The sequence below is a fragment of the Primulina tabacum genome, chromosome 5 (assembly GCF_025594145.1).
Source record: "Primulina tabacum isolate GXHZ01 chromosome 5, ASM2559414v2, whole genome shotgun sequence".
Classification (NCBI taxonomy): Eukaryota; Viridiplantae; Streptophyta; class Magnoliopsida; order Lamiales; family Gesneriaceae; genus Primulina; species Primulina tabacum.
In genome coordinates, this window is record NC_134554.1 from 17,452,388 (window position 1) to 17,473,902 (window position 21,515).

The 21,515-nt window shown below is 34.6% G+C and overlaps 4 protein-coding genes across 4 annotated transcripts; 2 read left to right on the plus strand and 2 right to left on the minus strand.

Annotated features, from left to right (window-relative positions):
• Positions 1-198: 198 nt before the first annotated feature.
• On the minus strand, positions 199-3,331 carry LOC142547161 (uncharacterized). Its single transcript, XM_075655289.1, has 3 exons — positions 3,297-3,331; positions 467-3,133; positions 199-354 (listed from the first exon to the last, which is right to left on the minus strand). Exon 2 carries the CDS (start codon positions 2,881-2,883, stop codon positions 655-657), a length of 2,229 nt encoding a protein of 742 aa, XP_075511404.1. The 5' UTR covers positions 2,884-3,133; positions 3,297-3,331; the 3' UTR covers positions 199-354; positions 467-654.
• A 1,680-nt stretch (positions 3,332-5,011) lies between these two features.
• On the plus strand, positions 5,012-9,269 carry LOC142547163 (leucine-rich repeat receptor-like tyrosine-protein kinase PXC3). The gene is made up of 2 exons (XM_075655290.1): positions 5,012-8,130; positions 8,472-9,269. Exons 1-2 carry the CDS (start codon positions 5,787-5,789, stop codon positions 8,795-8,797), a joined length of 2,670 nt encoding a protein of 889 aa, XP_075511405.1. The 5' UTR covers positions 5,012-5,786; the 3' UTR covers positions 8,798-9,269.
• A 745-nt stretch (positions 9,270-10,014) lies between these two features.
• LOC142547164 (zinc finger AN1 and C2H2 domain-containing stress-associated protein 13-like) lies at positions 10,015-12,581 on the minus strand. The gene is made up of 2 exons (XM_075655291.1): positions 12,267-12,581; positions 10,015-10,973 (listed from the first exon to the last, which is right to left on the minus strand). Exons 1-2 carry the CDS (start codon positions 12,363-12,365, stop codon positions 10,203-10,205), a joined length of 870 nt encoding a protein of 289 aa, XP_075511406.1. The 5' UTR covers positions 12,366-12,581; the 3' UTR covers positions 10,015-10,202.
• Positions 12,582-20,114: 7,533 nt separating this feature from the next.
• On the plus strand, positions 20,115-20,931 carry LOC142544895 (uncharacterized). Its single transcript, XM_075651920.1, has one exon. It carries the CDS (start codon positions 20,405-20,407, stop codon positions 20,720-20,722), a length of 318 nt encoding a protein of 105 aa, XP_075508035.1. The 5' UTR covers positions 20,115-20,404; the 3' UTR covers positions 20,723-20,931.
• Positions 20,932-21,515: the final 584 nt, after the last annotated feature.

Genomic DNA, 21,515 nt, shown 5'->3' on the forward strand with positions numbered 1-21,515 from the left:
ATCGTATTGTTGCATGTTTAGCAATTTTTTATTTTAATTACAAGTTGTTGCTGAAACATATTTTTTGCGACATTCGTAAACTATCTTTGTATTATTGACTTTTTAAAATTGTAGACTGTATTGATTGTGACTTATTATTCTTTTACGAATAAATTTAGGGATAAATTTATAGTACTGAAAAAACATAAGTATAATTGCTAAATCAAGTCAGGGTATGTCAACAAACTACATAGTAAAAAATCTTCATAACAATACAACACTGAATTGTCATATCAATACAATACTAAATTGTAAAATCTACGTCACAAACATAATTATTTTGCACCATAACTCGATCTTCTCACCTGCACCTACCTGCAATGAACAAAAATTATCAATAAATACAAAATTTTTATACACAATTTTGTAATTCTGCACATGTTACGATTTAAAAATAAAATAAAATACGTTATTGTAGATTTTTTACCTCCCACGTTGTCTCGCCCTCGTTGATGGCTGGTCCATCTCGTTTCTTATGCGTGTCGTTCGATCTCTACCAGCCTGCCTCCGTTGTCGACGAACACCATTGTGTCGTAATTGGAATGTAGGTTCATCCCAATATTGTTCATCATGAATAGGATAGAATCTTCCATCGTATGTGTTCACGTATTCGCTCTATGTAAACCATGGTTGTACAAGCTGTGCGGGATTCAAACCAAACCATTTCGCTGCACATATCACATGTGAACAAGGTATTCCAAATATTGTGAATTTACCACAGGTGCAATCACGCGTAGAAATGTTCACAGCTTGTACGTGATGTTGACGACCCGGTCTTCCTCCTGTCGCGACGGATGCTGTTTTATCTCTTTGGTCAAATCTTACAACTCGATGTTCAATTGACTTTTTCGACCACATATCAAATTTAGAGTATGCGTAGTCGGTCCATGGTTGATTTTTTTCCAGCATCTTATCACTTCGAGCTCGCCGTTGAATGAAATACTGCACGCAACGCTGAAAGCTCATCTCCACTATCGCAGTTATTGGAAGACGTCGCGCCCCTTTCAACACACCATTAATACACTCAGACATGTTCGTCGTCGTTATCCCTCGTCGCCATCCACCATCATGAGCCAATGACCATTTTTCTTTTGGAATGTTTGACAAATATGTGAAAGCTGCTGCATTATTGGTTTTAATTGCCTCCATTGTCGCATTAAATTTTGATACTTGGTGTTGTATCCCTGCTTCCCAACATAAGTCTTTTAAATGAATGTTTTTGAACCTGCTGTTGAAATTAGAGCAAACATGCCTCAAACAGAAACGATGAACACCAAGAGGAGGCCTGAAGTTAGGGAGATCTTGAACTGCACTTGTTATACCAGCATGTCTATCAGATATAAGGCACACACCACTACACCCTCTGGTAACATGTCGTGCAACATTACCGAGGAACCAATGCCAAGACTCGTAATTTTCTTCATCAACAAGCGCAAATGCTAGCGGCAAAACCTTGTTATTGGCATCCAATGTTACTGCTATGAGTAGTTTGTGCTTATATTTGGTGTACATATGGGTACCGTCTACACTGATTACGTTGCGACAATGTCGGAAACCATCTATACATGGTCTGAATGCCCAAAACACAAAGTTCAAAACTTTATGTGGATGGTCATACGGTCGAAGATGGTTCCATTCTACAACAGTTCCAGGATTGTACTTCGACAAAGCTCCCATATATTTAGGAAGCAAAGTTACAGAGCTTTCCCATGTGCCATAGACTAACTCGACCGCGCGTTTCAAACTCTGCCATGCCTTAGCATACGATATATCATAACCATATTTTTCTTTAATACTTTCTCGCACATATTTGATTTCGTATGCAGGATCACAACGTACGATTCCCAAAAGTGTATTGGCTATCATGTTTACGTCAAGGTTGTGGTGATCTATACCGACTTGGGTAGACATGCATGTGTGATCACCGCCATATTTTGTGATAATGAAGTAGCCTAAACTTTTTTTGAACGGTGCTTGAAGTCCCCACCCACAATTGCCACCTTCGGACCAGTTCTTGCATTTGACCTTCCAAATTGTCGGAGAACTTTCGACAACAATATATTCACGTCTCAAAACCCGAACAGAAAAATCCTTCACAGAAGCTATTAACTCACCTTTGCTATTAAACACCATTTTTACACCGAGCTCTGGCCTTTCAGGATTGTAAAAGTTTGTTCGTGATGCAGAAGGAATACCAAATGAATCTGGAATTTGTTCATGATAGACTTCATTGAAAAATTGAGGAATTTCACGTAAATGTTGCTCTGGTGCAATAGGAATGTTCTCTGCCATTGTTGCTCCAGACATTAACACACGCGCCGATGTCCCTTCATTTGCATTGTCAACATGATGATCATCTTCTCCGTCACTTGATGTAGCATACAAATCATCATCGCTATTCATGACATGATGCGAACTGTCCCTGAATAAATCATCATGCTCAGGCATGTGTTCTGTAATTGGGGTGGGAATATTTGCATCCAATTGACCTGTTCTACTAGAACCCCATGCGACATCAACTCCTGATGGACCCGTGATATGATGATCCCAACCCCCTGAGGAAAAATCCAATTCTCGAGTTCTATTCATCCCCCATGCATAGTCTTCTTCAGTGTGAGTGGTGATATGGTGATCCCAAGGACCAGTGTCGATCCCAGAGTAGGCCTGAGCTGACTGTTCATCGACGTGATACATAGAAGGTCCCGCTTCATTCAAACCTACTGTTCCCAAGCCTTGCGTTATTACTGGCATGAATGCATCAAAATCGTAATCACTTACATTCTGTAACACTGGCGATGAATCAACATACAAGTACAAGCAATCCAGTGTCGGCAACTCAAACATAAATTGTAAACTATCATCATCTGTGATATAGATATGCTCTTCAATGTAACGAGACAACGAGCTATAACAATATTTCGTTGACAATTTGATGCAGAATTTTGATGGGTCGATCTCCAGCTTCCGATGCACATAATTCAACAATTGAGAAAATGTAGTAGAGCGAGGGATTTTAATGGGCCTGGTCGCGGGAATACTATATCCAACCCTACCATCTTCAATAATGACATACCCACCTACGTAAAGTAAGGCTCTGACAGTATTCATATCTGTGAGAAATATAAAACATAATTAATATTAAAAATATAAAATATAACAAAATTATATAAAAGAATATAATGCAACTGAAAAAATTTATAATTACATTAATACAACATAAATAATACAATTAAAATATAAGAAATTATTGAAATTACCTTTTCAAATGTCGTTGTACGGAATTTGTAATGAAATGAGCTACCGGAGTTTAATATCTGCAATTAATTAAAAAAATTATCAGATACAATATAAAAAAACAATTCAATATAGAAAGAAAAAATATAGATTCGACTTAGACTCGGCGCAATTCTCCCAAATTCTGTTACTCAGCACAATTCTCTGAAATCAAATTCTGAATTGCTGATACTCGGCGCAATTCTCTAAAATTCTAAGATTCGACAGAAAAATATCAAGTCAAATTAGGAATTAAAATAATTACACGATCGACGCAAATTATAAAGGGAGAAGAATCACATATTCTTTATACGTAACAAAAAATACAAAGGAGTGAAAAAAAATAAAGAGCTGCGCAAGAAGAATCCCGAAAATTTGAGCTGAAGGACTGATGAATTCACCAAATACTCGGTGCAATTTTATTACATAATTTTCAAAAAAAAAAATTTGTATACACCAACACAAATTAATATATGACAACAAAAATTAATATAAGTTACTTATATTAAACTTTTAAGTAACTTATTTCAAAATATATAGTTGGATAAAAATATTTTAATTAGAATTATCAATTTCTTATATTACTTTGCATCAACAAATTTTTTTTTATAACATTATATAAATTATATTAAAGTGCCCAAAGTTAAAGAGTAACTAAACACTATTTCATATATAAATTGTTATAAATTTTTTAACAAAACATAACAAAATACTTTGTAATTTCATTACTATTAAGTACAATAATATTAACTCATCTTATATTAAATTAATTTAATTATATTAAAAATATTAAACTTCAAAAATTTCCAAAAACACAATATCATATTTATTATTTTTTTAATATTTCAATTATTTTTTAATATCATGATTAATATTATAAATATAATATTTAATTAAATTAGATTTATTAATATAATGTTAATGAACAAAATTATAATTACATTAATATAATATAATATAAAAAATACAAACAAAATATTAAAAGAATTGCTTAAATTACCTTCTCCGACGTAATTATACGGAATTTGTAATAATTTCAACGGACGGTGTTAATATCTAAAATAAATGACAAATATTATCAAAAAAAATACACAAAAAATATTAATTATTAATATATAATTATAATATTATCAAAAAAATTAAGCATTACCTCTTGATATATCTTCAAATTAAAAGGATAATAAAATCAACAAATAATATCAATACAATATCGAATTAGAAAAGATGGATTCTGCGCATTTGAATCGGATAAATACGAGAATTATTACGGAAATACTTTCGGACGTAGGAAGGAAAGATAGAAAGGATACAATTTGAAGCGGACCGAAATTTTTATTTATAGAGGAATATACGCGGAGTAGACACGGTCACGGATTCTTTAGAATCCGTGACAGACTGTCACGGATTCTTTGAATCCGTCACCCACTCACTTTTCTTTTTTTTTTAGTTTTTTTAATTTTTTTTATAAAAAACGGATGAATCCGCGGCAGTGTGCAGCGGATTACTATATTTTTACAAACAGTCTCATTTTGCCATATTTCTATAATTATTATTTTAATTTATAATATTTTAAAAAAAAGCCCCAATTCTCTCCCCTCGTGAAGCTTTCACTGTGCACAAACATGGCGTCTCCCCCCCCCCCCCCCCCCCCCCTCTCTCTCTCTCTCTCTCTCTCTCTCTCTCTCACACACACACACTCACACAGAGTGACAGAGCGGAAAAAGCATCTGATTCTGAGCATTTCTGAAAGCTATGATTACCTATAAACATTGTACTATCCACCCTCTTTCACCACCTGCGTTTTTTCTGTAGTTATAGGAAAGCTCCCTTCTTTCTTTTCCTACCTGCAAGATTTTGCTCAGCTTTTTTATTCTTGTTTTTCCTTTATTTTTTTGGTTTAGCATGTTTTGGATTTTTTTTAGTGTACTCGACAGTCAATTGAGTTTTGATGACGAGTTCTGGAAATTACTTTCTACCCTTTGTCGATCTTGCTACCCTCCAGCCTGTTGTGTGCGTTTTCACATAATTTGGTAGGATCCAGCAGAAAGATTACTGCTTTTTTGGTAGATTTTGGGCCGAGTTAGGATATTTGGTTTTGTTGGTTTGGATCGAGGTATCATAAAAAAGTACATTTTACTACACAAGTTGTGGGGAAGGAAAGGTTCTTGCTTTCTATTTCCCTTCGTTTTCAAGATTTTGAGATGGGCCAGTTAGGAAAGGTGAAAGGTGTTGGTGGGGTCGTCTACCTCAAGGCTTTTCTTGTTTCGCTTTACTAAAAATATGAAATGGCAGAGTCTTCATGTTGTTTGCTCCGTAACCTATCAGTGGATTCACAGCATAAATAGAAAGATAGAAGCTCATGTTTTTATCAAATTCATGATAATATGATGTTTTCATGACCTTTTTTGGCTTTGTGAGGATAAGAAAACATCTTTAGCTCCATAATTTTTTCCCAAATTGCGAGTAACCCGAAAATGCAATTCTTGTGTTTTTCGAGTATTTTGCTTTTTGGGTTGCTCTCATCTTCTCAACTTGGATTTACTCAAGTTTTCAATGATGAAGAAACACTAATAGAAATTGGGAAAGAGCTTAAATTATCCGGTTGGAACGGAAATAACTCAGATTATTGCACGTGGCCTGGCATTTTTTGCAGCTCTAACAATTCCTTTGTTGAGAGGCTTGATCTTTCTAATCATGGGCTTCAAGGTAACGCGACTCTCATTTCTCAGCTTAAAGCGCTGAAGTGGCTTGATCTTTCATACAACAATTTCCAAGGCATCATTCCATCTGCTTTTGGGTATTTATCTGAGCTTGAATTTCTTGATTTATCGTTCAATAAGTTTGGAGGTTCAATTCCTCTAGAGTTGGGTAGGCTTAGAAATCTCAGGGAATTAAATCTATCCGATAACATGCTCATGGGTGTGATACCTGATGAGCTTGAGGGTTTAAAGAAGCTGCAGGATTTACAGCTGTTTTCAAATAGATTGAATGGTTCTATCCCATTGTGGGTGGGTAATCTTACCAACTTGAGAATCTTTGCTGCTTATGAAAATGAGTTTAGTGGTGTGATTCTTGACAAGTTAGGTTCGGTCTCTGAACTTCAGTTGCTTAATCTTCATTCAAACCAGCTTGAGGGGTCGATTCCTGGTAGCATTTTTGCGATGGCTAAACTTGAAACATTGGTTCTGACTCAGAATAGATTGAATGGGAGTATTCCTGAATCAATTGGGAAGTGCAGAGACCTTTCGAATATTCGGATTGGGAATAACAATTTGACTGGAGGCATTCCTAAGGAAATTGGAAATATCAGTGGCCTCACATATTTTGAAGCAGACAATAACAATCTTTCTGGAGGAATTGTGCCTGAGTTATCAAGATGCTTGAATCTGTCCCTCCTTAATCTAGCTTCAAATGGGTTCACTGGAACCATCCCACCCGAGTTTGGCGAACTCAGTTACCTCCAGGAGTTGATTGTTTCTGGGAACAGTCTGTTTGGAGACATCCCAACTTCAATTCTTCGGGGCAAGAATCTGAACAAGCTTGACTTGAGCAATAATAGATTCAATGGCACCATACCGGAGACTATCTGTAGTATGTCAAGATTACAGTTCCTGCTTTTGGGTCAGAATTCAATAAGCGGTGAGATTCCACATGAGATTGGGAACTGTGTGAAACTACTCGAATTGCATTTGGATGGTAACAGTCTCACTGGAAGCATTCCACCCGAGATTGGCCGTATCAAGAACTTACAGATTGCTTTAAATTTGAGTTCCAACCATCTCCATGGCCAATTGCCTGAAGAACTTGGAAGACTAGACAAGCTAGTTTCATTAGATGTATCTGATAATCAACTGAGTGGAAGCATTCCAGCAGCATTGAAAGGCATGCTAAGTTTGATAGAGGTTAATTTTTCAAACAATCAATTAAGCGGCCAAATACCCTCCTTTATTCCCTTTCAAAAAAGCCTGAATTCAAGCTTTCTTGGAAATAAAGGGCTCTGTGGTGAGCCTCTGAGTATTTCCTGTGAAGGTTTGAACGCTCAGGCTCGTGATGCTTACCACCACAAAGTGTCGTACAGAATAGTGTTGGTTGTCATTGGTTCGGGTTTGGCTGTTTTCGCATCTGTGATTGTAGTTGTATTGCTGTTTATGATGAGGGAGAGGCAAGAAAAAGCTGCAAAAGATTCAGGAACTGATGAAAATGAAACAAACACTGCGCCCGTGGTAATACTCGGAAATGTATTTGTTGAGAACCTCAAGCATGCTGTAGACTTTGAAGCAGTTGCCAAAGCAATTACGAAAGATATAAATAAGCTCTGTGTTGGTACATTTAGCACTGTATACAAAGCCGATATGCCATCTGGTATGATATTATCTGTTAGAAAACTTAAATCAATGGATAGAACCATAGTTCATCATCAGAGCAAGATGATCAGAGAAGTTGAAAAGATGAGTAAGCTCTGCCACGAAAATTTGATGAGGCCCATTGGGTTTGTGGTATTTGAAGAAGATGTTCTTTTATTACATCAGTACTTTCCAAATGGGACGTTGGCTCAGTTTCTTCACGATTTTTCGAAGAAACCAGAATACAAACCTGATTGGTCTGCTAGACTTGCCATTGCCATTGGAGTGGCTGAAGGGCTGGCATTTCTCCATCATGTGGCCGTTATCCACCTTGATATTTCTTCGGGCAACGTAGTTCTGGATCATAATTTTAATCCATTAGTCAGTGAAGTTGAAATAACCAAGCTCCTTGACCCGTCTAGAGGGACCGCAAGTATCAGTGCTGTTGCAGGTTCATTTGGATATATTCCCCCAGGTAACCCCTCTATCTTGAATTTGAGGAGAACCAACTTGAGGTTGTCCCTTAATTAACCTTGAGTTCGCTCCTGTCGGGATCTTATATCTACTTCTTAATAATTTTTGGAGCATTTAATAAGTTTGTGAACTCCTAACCCTTAGAAGAGTTATTTTTTGGATTTGGGCTCCCCTTAAATTTGTGTGTTCAATTCCCTGCTAGAATGCCCTCTTGTCCTATTTCGACTTCCAAAATAAAATTTATTTATCCATAGAACACGACTAAACTTTGCCAATATAATTTTAATAAAATACTTTTAACCTTATTTAACTTGCCTACAATCTTTTTAACTTGTTCAACAGAATATGCATATACCATGCAAGTTACAGCGCCTGGCAACGTTTATAGCTATGGAGTTGTCCTGCTTGAGATCCTCACCACTCGACTTCCCGTGGAAGAGGATTTTGGAGAAGGGGTCGATCTGGTGAAGTGGGTTCATACTGCTCCCATACGAGGGGAGACCCCAGAGCAGATCCTGGACTCTCGGCTGAGCACTGTCTCATTTGGTTGGAGGAAAGAAATGCTGGCTGCTCTGAAAGTAGCTTTACTCTGCACAGATAGCACACCAGCAAAACGGCCCAAAATGAAGAAGGTTGTCGAAATGCTTAGTGAAATCTCTCAAAATTAGATGGAGTGGATTTTTCTATTGATCATACTACACTGAAGTATCTGGGCCACACCAGTTGACCGCCGACACACATTTCACAAGCCTGCAAGTTTCTTGTAATGTTTGGGACATGCTCAGGGTTTGGCTGCATCCTAGATCCCGGTTGCATGTAGAAGTTGATAATAAGCCGAAGTTGCAATCTTTATAGATAGAAATGATAGAAGAGATGATCAGATGCAGAACAAATGCAAAGAGAGTGGTTCTCTTAGAGTTGTGAATTTGCCTCAATTGAGATGACTAAGGATTTGTTGGTTTCTGATATGGATGATATGAATTAAAATGATGTATGTTTGTATTATTTTAGATACAGCTAATTTATATATGTGTCAACAAATTGGAGAACCATGAAAAAACAATTGTGATAGTCTAGACTCCAATCTAGAAATGGTAAAACTTGCTAAAATTCAGTACGTCGGAGGTACAACATCAGATTTGAAGTCAGCTTCGCAAAGAAAGAATTTAAGGCCAAGAATTCGAAATTTGAGCGAATCCTTGTATTATTCCTTTGGAATAAGACATATCTGGTTCAACTTCTTTATTCTCATCTGCTCAAATTTAATTATTCCAGGAGCTTAAACTAGTGTTCATTGGCGACTTGAATCCACATGTACGGCAAAAGTAACATTATTAAATGTAAGGTTAGCTATCCCTCTTGGAGCTCCGTGCATAAGAAGTTATTTTGGTGCATATTTTAAAATAAGTGGTATCCTGAACAAAAAAAGAGGCAAAAATCATCCCAATTCACCCCACGCAAAGAACATTCAAAAGAACGAATTTAATAACTTAGTTTGATGAATTCTATTTTCTACTCAACTTTTAAGTTTCAACCCTCGAGCCTAATAATTGGTACATTAAAGATATATTACTTGAAAAACCATTATTTTGCATTTTCAACCTATTATTGGTATGATTTTTTTAAAAAAATATATCATTTTTAAACTATAACTTTATTATGGTGTAATTTTTTTCATCTGTATTTTAATATTCATTTTTTATTCTTATCTTTTAAAAAAGAAATTTCATTGAAATAATTCTTGTATAAAAACTGTTTCAAATTTCCCGTAAAAAGCGTGTGATCATTTGTTTTCCCAATTTACAAACAAAAATCTTCTCATTTTGTCACAGGTAATAATGAAAACATATGATGTTCTCCACTTCCTTAACCTGTCCTCATGAAAGATCAGCAACACTTTTTCCTAGCATATCTTAGTAAATAATACTGATACATTTTTCTTTAAAAGAAGAAAAAAAATAATTCACCGGCCATTGGTAACAGCCATGCGCCTCAAGCCTACATACAAAAAAATTAATGGGGATAAAAATAGCATCAAATGAACACAGTTATCAAGTTTTGGCTCACAGTTGATCATGATTTTGAGACGCCTCCATGTTCTCTCTCGACATGCTCCACGAGGGTTGCAGGATCACGAAATCCTTTACTACATTTGGGACAGACATCAAGCGTCGCCTTCATGACCCCATTCCTTTCATGGACTTTTTCTACATGATCTACTAGAGCTCCAACATTAGAGAATCTTAAATTACACCGTGGACACACTTCAACTTGCCCACTCACACTTCCATGTTGACTCGTACTGCCATTGCTACTCTGGACTGCTCCATCTTTACTCATTACTTGATGGAATTCATTGCTCAATTTAGTTATTCCAGCTTCAGCTGTGGCTCGAACTGAAGAAGCTGCCTTGAGGAAACTTGTGGTCCATTTTGATGAAGAAGTGACCGGAGCTCGCTTGGGGTCCTCTTTTTGGCTTCTATTCAAAAATCCCATAAACTGAAACGAGGGTTCAGGTTTCTTGGGTCCAGGACACTTGTGGTCTGGTCCAAACCTATGTTTCAAGCAATGGTCGAGTGTACAATCTCTACATTTGATTGAGTTTGAGAATGCTAGAATTTCTCTGCAGCCTGGTACTGGACATTTCCGTTTCTTGGTAGTGTTTTCATAGTTTGATGGGTCACACTCAATGTTTACATGTGATTCCCAAGTAATATTAGGATCTTCATTGTGGATCAAACGAACTCCTTTTGCACAGAGCGGGCAGATGACAACAGTAACATCATGTTTGTTAGCTTTGGGACATTGGTGTCTGCCATAGCTCCGGTGCTCAAGACAGAACACCTGTGAAGATTTTGCAGGGGAATATAGAAGATTGACGAGAACTGAATTTACGACAGTCATTGGTAGATGAGGTGAGGAATATAGGCGATTTAACATTAGCAATGACTATAGACCGTGTAGGCCGAACTATGATCAATTTAACCAGAACATGTAATGGCAGATAAGTAAAATGGATGACCAATGATAGAAATTAATGTAAGCATAGCTCCTCAACAAATATCATCTAGCGGTAAATTGGCGAGAAATTCCCATGTGATTGAGGAAATATAAGAACAGTACACATAGCATCAATATGACCATCAGGCTTTCTACAGATAAAAAAAGTTCACCAGACCACAGAATCAACAGACTTCTTGAAGTATAAAGTACGTAGTAGCATCCACAGCTTCCAAATAGTAAAAATTTGAGAATAATGAATAGCTAAATAATCATCATTTTTAGTTTAGAAGGAAAACCAAATTTGATTCCAGAATCTTCTCCACTACAAATGACAATGATATTGTAGGAGTAAGGTGTTAGTTAAATCAATATCCTATGTCTCATCATAAGAAAAATCAACTTGAACCAACTCTTAAAAATATGTGAAAAAAGACTCACTGACCAAAGTACAACCACTGTAACAGGGACCAATGACACGTTGTTTCATTGGATTTCACATAGAAGTTTTTAAAAAAATAGAAGCTTGATCTTAATCGGTGGTCGCAAATGTTAATGTTGTCCAGATAGCTCTTTGAACAAACTTCAACTATTATGCCAGTAAAACTACTCAAACAATTAAGTGCAAGCATGAAGTATGCATCATCCATCACTATATGCCAATATAGTTTCGCAATTTTGTGTTCAAGGTCGAAAATTACAACCCTTTCTTGATGGTTTTGAAAACAAATCGCTCATGCTCATCAATTATCTCAATTTTTTATGACTGAGCCCGTTATATCCGGCCAAACTTGACAGCAATAATTCAGAACCTTCCACACATGCTACCATGCTCTAAACAAACACTTTTACACGGTCTAACCATAAATTCCCAATTACCACAAGTTTTCGAATTATAGGCAAGTATCAGATCTCATCGGAGTCAACTACAAAGGCAAAAAAGGACAAAAAAACAACACCCGATAATTCCGTTTATAAATGGACAACCTTTTTCTAAAAGCTGATGCTGAAAAAACAAAAGAAATAAAAATCCAGGTTCTATAAAATTCTAAATCATCAAACACAACAATACCGCAAATACATAAATCTACTGCTTCATCAAAGTACATTAACAAGGATACAAAATCAGAAACATACCTGATTGCAACAATCGCATGTGAAAGGAAGGAAATCAATCTGGTGGCAGTCGTCAACGCTGCAGTGTTTCCCTAAATTTGGAAATGCCGGCGTCCCCATGATTCAAGACAAAGAATCTTGTTCCGGTGAAAAAAAAAAAAGAAAGAAAAGAATTTGATATGATTAATCAATTGAAATGCGATACAATCTCGAAATTCGTAACGTATTCCCTGGATTCGTGCCGGCAAAGGCGAAATCGGGGCTAGATTTTTCTACCCCAATTGCGCATTTGGACAGAGAAAATGTAAAACAGACAACGCGGAATTTGAAACTTTGACGCCAAATAAATATAATAATAGTACTTGAATAAATACATAAATAAATAAATTTTATGTTTATTAAGTTCGATCTTTAAAAATGATTTTAATATCTCAAAAAAAAATTTTAAAAAATTCAAATATAAGAATCAAAAGTCTCTTAGTTTTTAAAAAATTAAACCATATTAACATATAAATATAAATATAAATATTATATTTTAAATTTAACCTACGAATTCGTCAAATATGAGTTGAGCGCTTTAACCATTCAGCCATGGATGCTTAGTTGGGAACCTCGTACATGGTGAATAAACAAATTTCAATTAAAATAAAATCTTTAGGATAAATCAATGCAATTTAGGAGGAAAACGATGAAAGGACATCAATTCAAATCCTGGATTTTCGAATTGAGAGATCCAACAATTCTCATTATTTCTTATATTCATGGACCCAATTCAATTCGGTATGGTCTTTCATTCACAATTTTTTCCACCAAGAACGTTTTCTAAAACTCTTTGGCCCCCGAATTTTGAGTATCCTTCTTTTCACGCAATTCGCAGGGTTCAACAAGCATCGATATTTCACGATCAAGGGTGTAATATTATTTGTAGCAGCGGTCTTTATATATCATATTAACAATCGAAATATGATCAAAAGAAAGAATCTGTATTTGAGGGGGAATTTTCCTATACCTATGAATTCCATTAGACCCAAAAATGATACATTGGAAGAATCGATTAGGTCTTCCAATATCGATTGTTTCGCTCTTGTATCTTCCAAAAGGAAAAAAATATCTTTGAGAGTTGTTTCCTGAATCCGAAAGAAATTATTTGGGTTCTCCCAATAACTAAAAAGTATAGCATGCTTGAATCTAATTGGGGTTCACGGTAGTGGAGGAACTAGATAGGAAAAAAGAGGTATTTTAGTTGTAAGATACCTAATGAAATCATCGCTGAAATTGAGATCTTATTTAAAGAGAAAGCTATAAAAAAAATCTATAGTTTATTTTTATATATTATATGGATGATTTGCACAAATTATATGTTTCGAGATCATTTTGTGGAAAATCGTTATGTATAAATATGTTAGATACATGTGACTCGATTTTGAAATCCCTATTTTGGACCATAAAAGTCTAAAATGCATGGTTTTGTGTTTTTCCAGGTATTTTAGATTAATGTTACTTAAAAGTTAACAAAAGATTTAAAGACTTTTCAAAATTGCATATAATTTTTAAAAAACTAACTTCCAAATTTACATTCTTTTTTGTGTTGGTGCTTATTAAAATTAGTCAGGAGGTGAGCAAAATTTTGATTAAAGTAAAATAAATGGTCCATCTGGTTTAATTAAAAAGTTTAGTTTAGTATATTATGTAATTTGGTTCCCATTCTTTTTCTAAATATTTTCGCCTAGGTGCTAATTACATGAACACTCCTTTAAAAAATAATAAACAAAATTACTTTGTTTAAAAGTAATAGTATTTTATACTTTATGTTTTTAAATAACCATGCATAAAACATCTTCTTAGAGAAGTAAATAAACTTGAGTTTTTATAACATATGAGTGAAACGTGTTTGATTTTCAAGAAACGAAAGATGTATTAGTCCATTAATAATTTTTAAGAGATTTTAGACTTTTCATAAGAGGTTGGTGTAATTTATCTAAACAATGAGTGTCTTTATAATAATAACTAGAAAAAAAAAGACATATGTTGCACGTTGAAAAATTTGTGTTGGTAAAAATTAACTATTCAAATGAAATAATGTCACGTCAATTTCTTTATTTACTTTGTTTAGGCTTAGCATGAGAAATCTATGGTATATACACTATTCCAAATGTCCACCAAATATCCGGCCCTATGTTCATATGTTCAAATGGCTTCTCAACTTAAAAGTTAGGCTTATGATGTTCATATATTGTGTTAGATCGAATAAAGTTAATAAATTTATTTTGTCTTTGGTTAGGCACACTTGAACATTACTGTCAGCGATGTCGATATCATTGTTACTCAAATCGAGACACGTCATGTCTCCTGAGGCTTTTGCATCTCCTGAATTTTCTCGAGGCTGAATAAAGACTTGTTCAAAAATCTGATCAGCTCGACTAATTTTTGTTCTCAAAAATCAGTTACTGATACTCAACTTGTATTATCTCATTCTCAGTTTTTAGAACATCTTTTCTGGCTATTCCCAGTTAGGCTACATATTCTTGTTAGGCAAGTTTGAATACTTAGCTTTAACTTCCTCGAATGATTGATAAAATATATTGTACTCATTAACTATTTCATGAAGTGTTGTGACAAGATCATCTGGTACGAATTCAGTCGAGATAAAATCAAATACCTCGTCACTGATTGATTCCAGATCAGCATCATCTGCATCTTCTTGATCACTATAATGTTAGAACTCTGATTCAAATAAATCAAATTCAAAATCCACTTACTTTCTCTTACTTTCCTCAATTAACAACACTTTCTGATCCCTTTTCTTCCTTAATGACTTCTTGTCATACTCATGTTTTTTCTTCTTATCATGGGATCTTCTGTCCTTATCAGACATCTTGTCATCCTTATTTGATTTAAGACAATTAGCAATAAAGTGACTGGTTCTTCTACAATTTAAACATCCATTGTCCCCATCAATTGAATCTTTCTTTTAATGATCTAAGACTCTGAAATGCGCCCTGATTTTTCCTTAGAAACTTTCCAAATTTCTTCACAAATAATGACGTTGCTTCATTACTCAGTTGTGCGATAGATTTTTCTTTGGAAACGGATGAATCGATTGTTGCAGCAACAAGTGCTTTGGTTACCATTGAAGTGGACTCACCATCATTTCTTGATTCCAATTCAAACTCATAAACTTTAATATCTATGAACAGATCATAAATTAAAGAATTTTCAAGTCTTTTGATTATTGCATGGTCGTTGTTTTAACATCTCACTCTCTCAAGAGTGCCCTCATAACCTTCAAGGTTATTTCTATGTTCCCATACTCTTTACCAAGAACAGCCAAGTCGATTTTTATGTTGTTGAATCCTTCATCAGAATGTGACATAGATTCACCGAATTTCATCATTATGTTATCAAATTTCGGTATGACAACAAACAATTTGTCCTCTTTTGTTTGATCATTGCCCTCACATAGTCGAATTAAATTCTCCCAGATATCTTTGGCAGTTGAGCACATTTTAATCTTACTGAATGTGTTCTAATCTAGCATTTTTTACATTGTCATTAGCCTCATTGTCTAAATTGACTTTCTTTTTATCTTCACTAGTCAATTTCATCTCGTTTTCTAACTTTTGTGGTGCACCTTCTGTAATGGCAACAACAGTATTGGATTTCATAATCTTCATTGGTTTGTATGTAATAGCATACCTGATAAATCGGTTCGGGCACCTTTGAAGGTGCTTCAAACACAATAATCTCAATGAGTTGCAATAGCTCGTGTTCTAAGAATGTAAACACCGATAAATTAGATCGATTTTGGTTATAAACCAAGCGGAAAATAATCGAAATAATCCTTCGTTAAGAAAGCTAATCAGTTTAAAGCTTTTAACTTGTGTAAACTGATTAACTGATATAAGGGGAATCAGTTCTTGCATGTAACAGTTCAGTTATGGTGAGAAATAAACTGATATCACCTCGAACTGATCAAATCAGTTTAAAACAATAGTTAAACAGTTAAATATTTAAAATATGTTTATGGATGTTCGGAGATTTCAGCTGCTCCTACGTCATCCATTCTATCACCTCGGGTATGTTTCACTTGAAGAATTTGATTTATACAACACCTGGTACAAACCAACTCAACTTAGAACTTACGTTACTGCCTAACCGAACTCCTAGTCCAAACTGAAGGCAGCAACTTTCAGCCAACACTTGTTTAACGTTTATGTATTGAAGACTACATACACAAGTTAAATGTCTTTATGCAAGATTCACTCAGCTATTCAATATGCTCGATTCTCTGTGAGTGATGGTGATTGCTTCTTGTAAGCTGATATGAATTGAGTGTTCCCTATCTTCCTCTCTTTGTTTTTTACACACTTGTTTGTTGATGGTCTTGATCTTGTATTTATAGAGGCAATGTGACCGTACATCAAGACTCATCAAATATATCCGTTGCAATTTGAATCTGTTCCTCGAAAATTGTGTCTTACACTTTCTGATAGCCATTCTGAAACGTATTGCCATTAAGCTCTGCTGCAACTTTCATTATTGTTCTTTGACCGGACACTTGCTTTTATACTGTTGTGCACAGCTGGATTCCACTTAGATAAGCTTGTCATGTTCTGCAAACTAGTCGACTCCTAACTGGTGCTCTAAACTGGTCAGATGAACTGGTGTGGTGAAATCAGTTGGCTCGTCAGCTGAACTGGTTTCACTGATACAATTGAACTGGTGAGTTGTGCTCTTCATCAATTGAACTCTTCATCAGCTGACCGAGCTTCTGAAGGTCTTCTGTTGAACCAACTATCGGCTGAACAATCAATTTAACTGTTATTCGATATATCAGTTGGGCTGGTTCGTTTCGGTCAATCAGTTGGTACTTTCATTTTGCGTCTCGATAACTTCAGTTTTGGCTCGTAAACTGATCAGTTCGAAGCTGATCAGTTTCAGTTTTCTGTGCACTTAGGTAAACTCGTTAGAAACAAAATAACAAATTTTGTTAACATCAAAATAAAGATTGCGAACATGAAATGCTCCAACAGTTTGAACAATATAAGTAGCAAAGCTAAGTATCAGTTAGGCTAGAGAGCTGAAATAATGTAAATGCACAAACAAGTTGTTTATTGAAATTTGTAGATTTTAACAACTCAAACGTCACATATTTTTCGTTTATGAAATGATTTCACTAAAAGAATTTGGAAATTACAATAATTTGCAACAATCCGCTTCAGTAGATCTTATCACTAGCCTACTGAAGCTCTTAGCTAACTTCAATATTGTTGGAATATTATAAGTTTCAATTAATCCACAAAAAAACTTAAGAATCTAACTGATCGAACAATCGAGTAATCGTAACTGAAGATTTCATTTGAGCTGAACTGAAAAAACTTATCAATCGAAGTATTTGTAACTGATAGGACATCAGTTAGAGTTGATAATGTCCAGCTGAACTGATCGGTTGATCATTTGACTTCTAATTAGTTGGCCACATCATTGGTTGAATTATCAACAGACTGACTGACAGGTCGTACCGTAGCAGAACAGAACAGTCTGAATATCACATACTACTGTCAGATAAAGTAACTAGAGACGATTCAACGGATATTTGTCATTTAATTCATTCAATACGACTGTTGAGATCAAAGACTATATATGTTGATTGAATAAGTTGAAGAAGGTTACTGAAAGTGAGAAAACACACACGAAACAATCAAAACTTAAATCTTTAATCAATTGTGATACATCTTTCGAGTATTTTCTCATTTTATAGATCGCACACCCAAGCTCTACATTCATTGTATTTATTCGTAGAATTCAGGCTATCAATTAAGAGATTTTTAGTTAATTAATGTATAAGTGTTGTTAGATTAGGAGTTTCATTTTGGCAGTGTGTAAGACCAGCTGGAATGGATTATTACAATCTGTTTTAATATATCAAAGTCTTTTAGTGAAATCCTATCATCGTGATATAAAGGGTGACGTAGGAGCATTTGAAGTCCGAACATCCATAAAAATATGTGTGTTCGTTTCAGTTACCATTTCAGTTTTACACTATATCAACCCTAAGTATGCAATTTATATTTCAGTCTTATTCCGCACTTTTATCAGTTGACTGATTTATATCGACAAACAAAATTTAGGATAAGTTCCTCAAAGAACTGATTCACACATTTGAAAAAGAATACAAAAATCTTAAGTGTTTATTCAGCCCCAATTTTAAACATTTCAACTACCTTAACCGATCCTATCAAGTGGTATCATAGCGGTTAATCTTGTATTGAATACTTTCAAACGGTCAAAATGATACAGATCATCATGTCTTCTTTCAACAAGATTCTAATGTTCTTCAGGGAAGAGTTTGATGATTGGAAAATAAGAATGCAAGTTCATCTAGCTGCTCAAGATGATGACATGTGGTATGTTATAACAGATGGATCGATTAAGATCATGAAAGCCAATATAGTTGTTGATCGTACTGATAGAGCACCACATCGAATAGAGAAGCCACAAGATGAGTGAACCTCATAAGACAAGAGAAAAGCTAACTTAGACAATGTGGCCAAGTAAATCTTGTATAAAACTTAAACAATCTGATCAGTAAGATTCTTACAGTCATTTACATGTATTTTTGAACAAAATAAACAAGCGCAGATGATCCTTAATGATATGAAAATAACAATCAAGCGTGTGAACAATCATTTGGAATTTAAAAACTTTGATTGCAGAATAAGGCCTGTGAACAAGAAAAGTGTAGAGCAACTGAGTGTCCACACTTTCTGATCTATTTATAGGCACAACTTCCAACATGTTATTTTTGAATTTGATAGTCGTTTCCAAATACAGAAGTTGTTGTGTCACGTCATTGTCCTCTCTGAAAAATAGTATAATTGGGCAGTGACTAATAACATATTAAATAATTGTTAATGGTACGAAGGATATTTTATCTGATAATGTCAGCTGAGCTCTGATCCTTAGAGAAAATGTTCTGGAACAACTTCTGAATGATTCAGTAAGATAAGGTAACCAGTAAGCCTTGAATGGTAATCAGCAAAACTTGAACAAGTGACCTTCGATAACCATTTAAGTTCAAAATTTTCTAAGTATTCAGTTCGGCTCGACTTAAAATTAATGTTCACTTTAAAACTATAATTTTTTGTTAAATCACCGAAACTCAATTGATCCAAAATTTTATATATATATATACACTATATAACAATAATAATCATAATAATAATGTAGGTGAAGCATGGTCACTTTCGTCCTCACACTGCATCACTTACATGTCATTGAATGGTCAACATACATAACTTTAAATGGTGATATTTCATATTTAACTCAGGTGTCCCTGTTTTCTTTCCCATCCACCAAAGGACAAACAAACCACTATATGCTAATCAATTTTCACATTAATTCACTTGCAAAAACTGCTGTTTTTTTCATAGCACATTCATCGAAATAATTCATGAATTGTAAGTTAGTGTAATTAATTATTAGGAGATGAGTTGTCTTTTGAAATTAGTGTACAAAATAATTAAGTTTTTGCATTTATATATATTACAAAGTCTGATAATTAAAGTGAAAGAAAAAAGATATTACTATTGAACAGAAATAAAGTTAGACCAATGGGACAACGGTCATATTTTCATTTTCTTATTATATTTAGAAATAATCCAATTAATTGATCAGCTTAAATAAATTAGAATTTAAAATTAATAAAAACAATCTAGAAATCATAAAAGGTGAAAATATGTACTAAATATGAGTAATATTCTTTTAAAAATTATATAAATTATTATTATTTTTTATTATAAATATATTGAATTTGTGATGTTTATAATAAATTATTTATGATATATATCTTTTTGAAATTAAACTAAAATACAATTCAGCCCTTCCTTTTTATTTCTCCCACAAAGTCCAATACCATCATTTTGCTGCTTCAAAGCTCATCTGAACACTCTCTCCTCCTCCTCTGCTCTCTCCGACACTCACTCACGCATATTTGCACACATCAACAATCCCAAAATGTTTGAAGCTCATTCTGCAATCATGCTGATCCCGTAGTTCTGAGAAATCTTTGGCCATTTTCATGTTCAATCTGTTCTTCCAGCTGACTTCTGTTTAACCCGTATATCTTCAGTACATCGCCATATATCTGTTCTTTAAACATGGCTCTAGTGAATCAGCTGCCGCCACTTGTGGGGCCGCCTCCGGTTCTGGTGGAGGTGGAGCCGAGCCATTCCACCCACCACTCCATCGAGACACTGGTGGTGGTGCTAGCGGTGATAACAATACTTGGAGTAGTTGCGGGTATCCTAGCTCGGCTCTGTGGGGGCAGGCATTTGGGGGGATCCGGGGAACATGACGTAGAAGGATGGGTGGAGAGGAAGTGCCGCAGCTGCATCGACGGCGGTGTAACAACCGCCGCCCCGCCGCCCAAGGAGGAACAGCCAAAGCCGGCGGCAACTGAGGAAGCAAATAAATGAAGAATATTAATACATGTGAGAGTTGGGCCAATTGAGAAATCTTGAAGTAGCCAATCTTTTTTCCTAAATTTTAAATTCTCTCTATGTTATCTTCAAAAAATAAAAAAAGTTCTATCTATTTTCAATTTTTGTTATTTATTTACATTTTGTGCATTAATTTTGTACTCGCCTGCATTGTCTAATCTAATAGTAAATTCTTTTTTGAGGTATATATTTAGTTATTTATCGGTAAAATTACAGTCAAAATAAATAGATTAAAGAATTCCTGTCGAGTTCTTAAATATGGAAAAAAAAAACAAATTAAAAATACAAACAATAAAAAGTAATATTAATTATTTTATCATGGATGACCCAAATAAGAGATTTGTCTCACAAAATACGACCCGTGAGACCGTCTCACACAAGTGTTTGCCCTTGTTTTAACAACTATTTGTAATTTTTTTTACTAAATAAATTATGAGAGTTTATAAACTTTAAAACAACTTATAAGCTGTTTTTAGAGTATATAACCTCAGACAAACACTTTCTTAATTGTGAAAAGCTTTTAGCCATTTATTTATTTAATTACATTTCCTCTTTACATCCCTAATAATAATAATACGAAGCTCGATTGAATAATTTTGGAATTAACTTTTCTTCGCTATTGAGAATGATGCTCAAACTTGGCTCTAGGTAGTATGCCTTTTTAGTAGTAACAATAAGCCAATAATTATTATAATTGTAAATAAAAAATGATCAAAAATTTAGCATTAATATCTCTCAAAGTTGTGTATGCATGGATTGAAAGATTTGG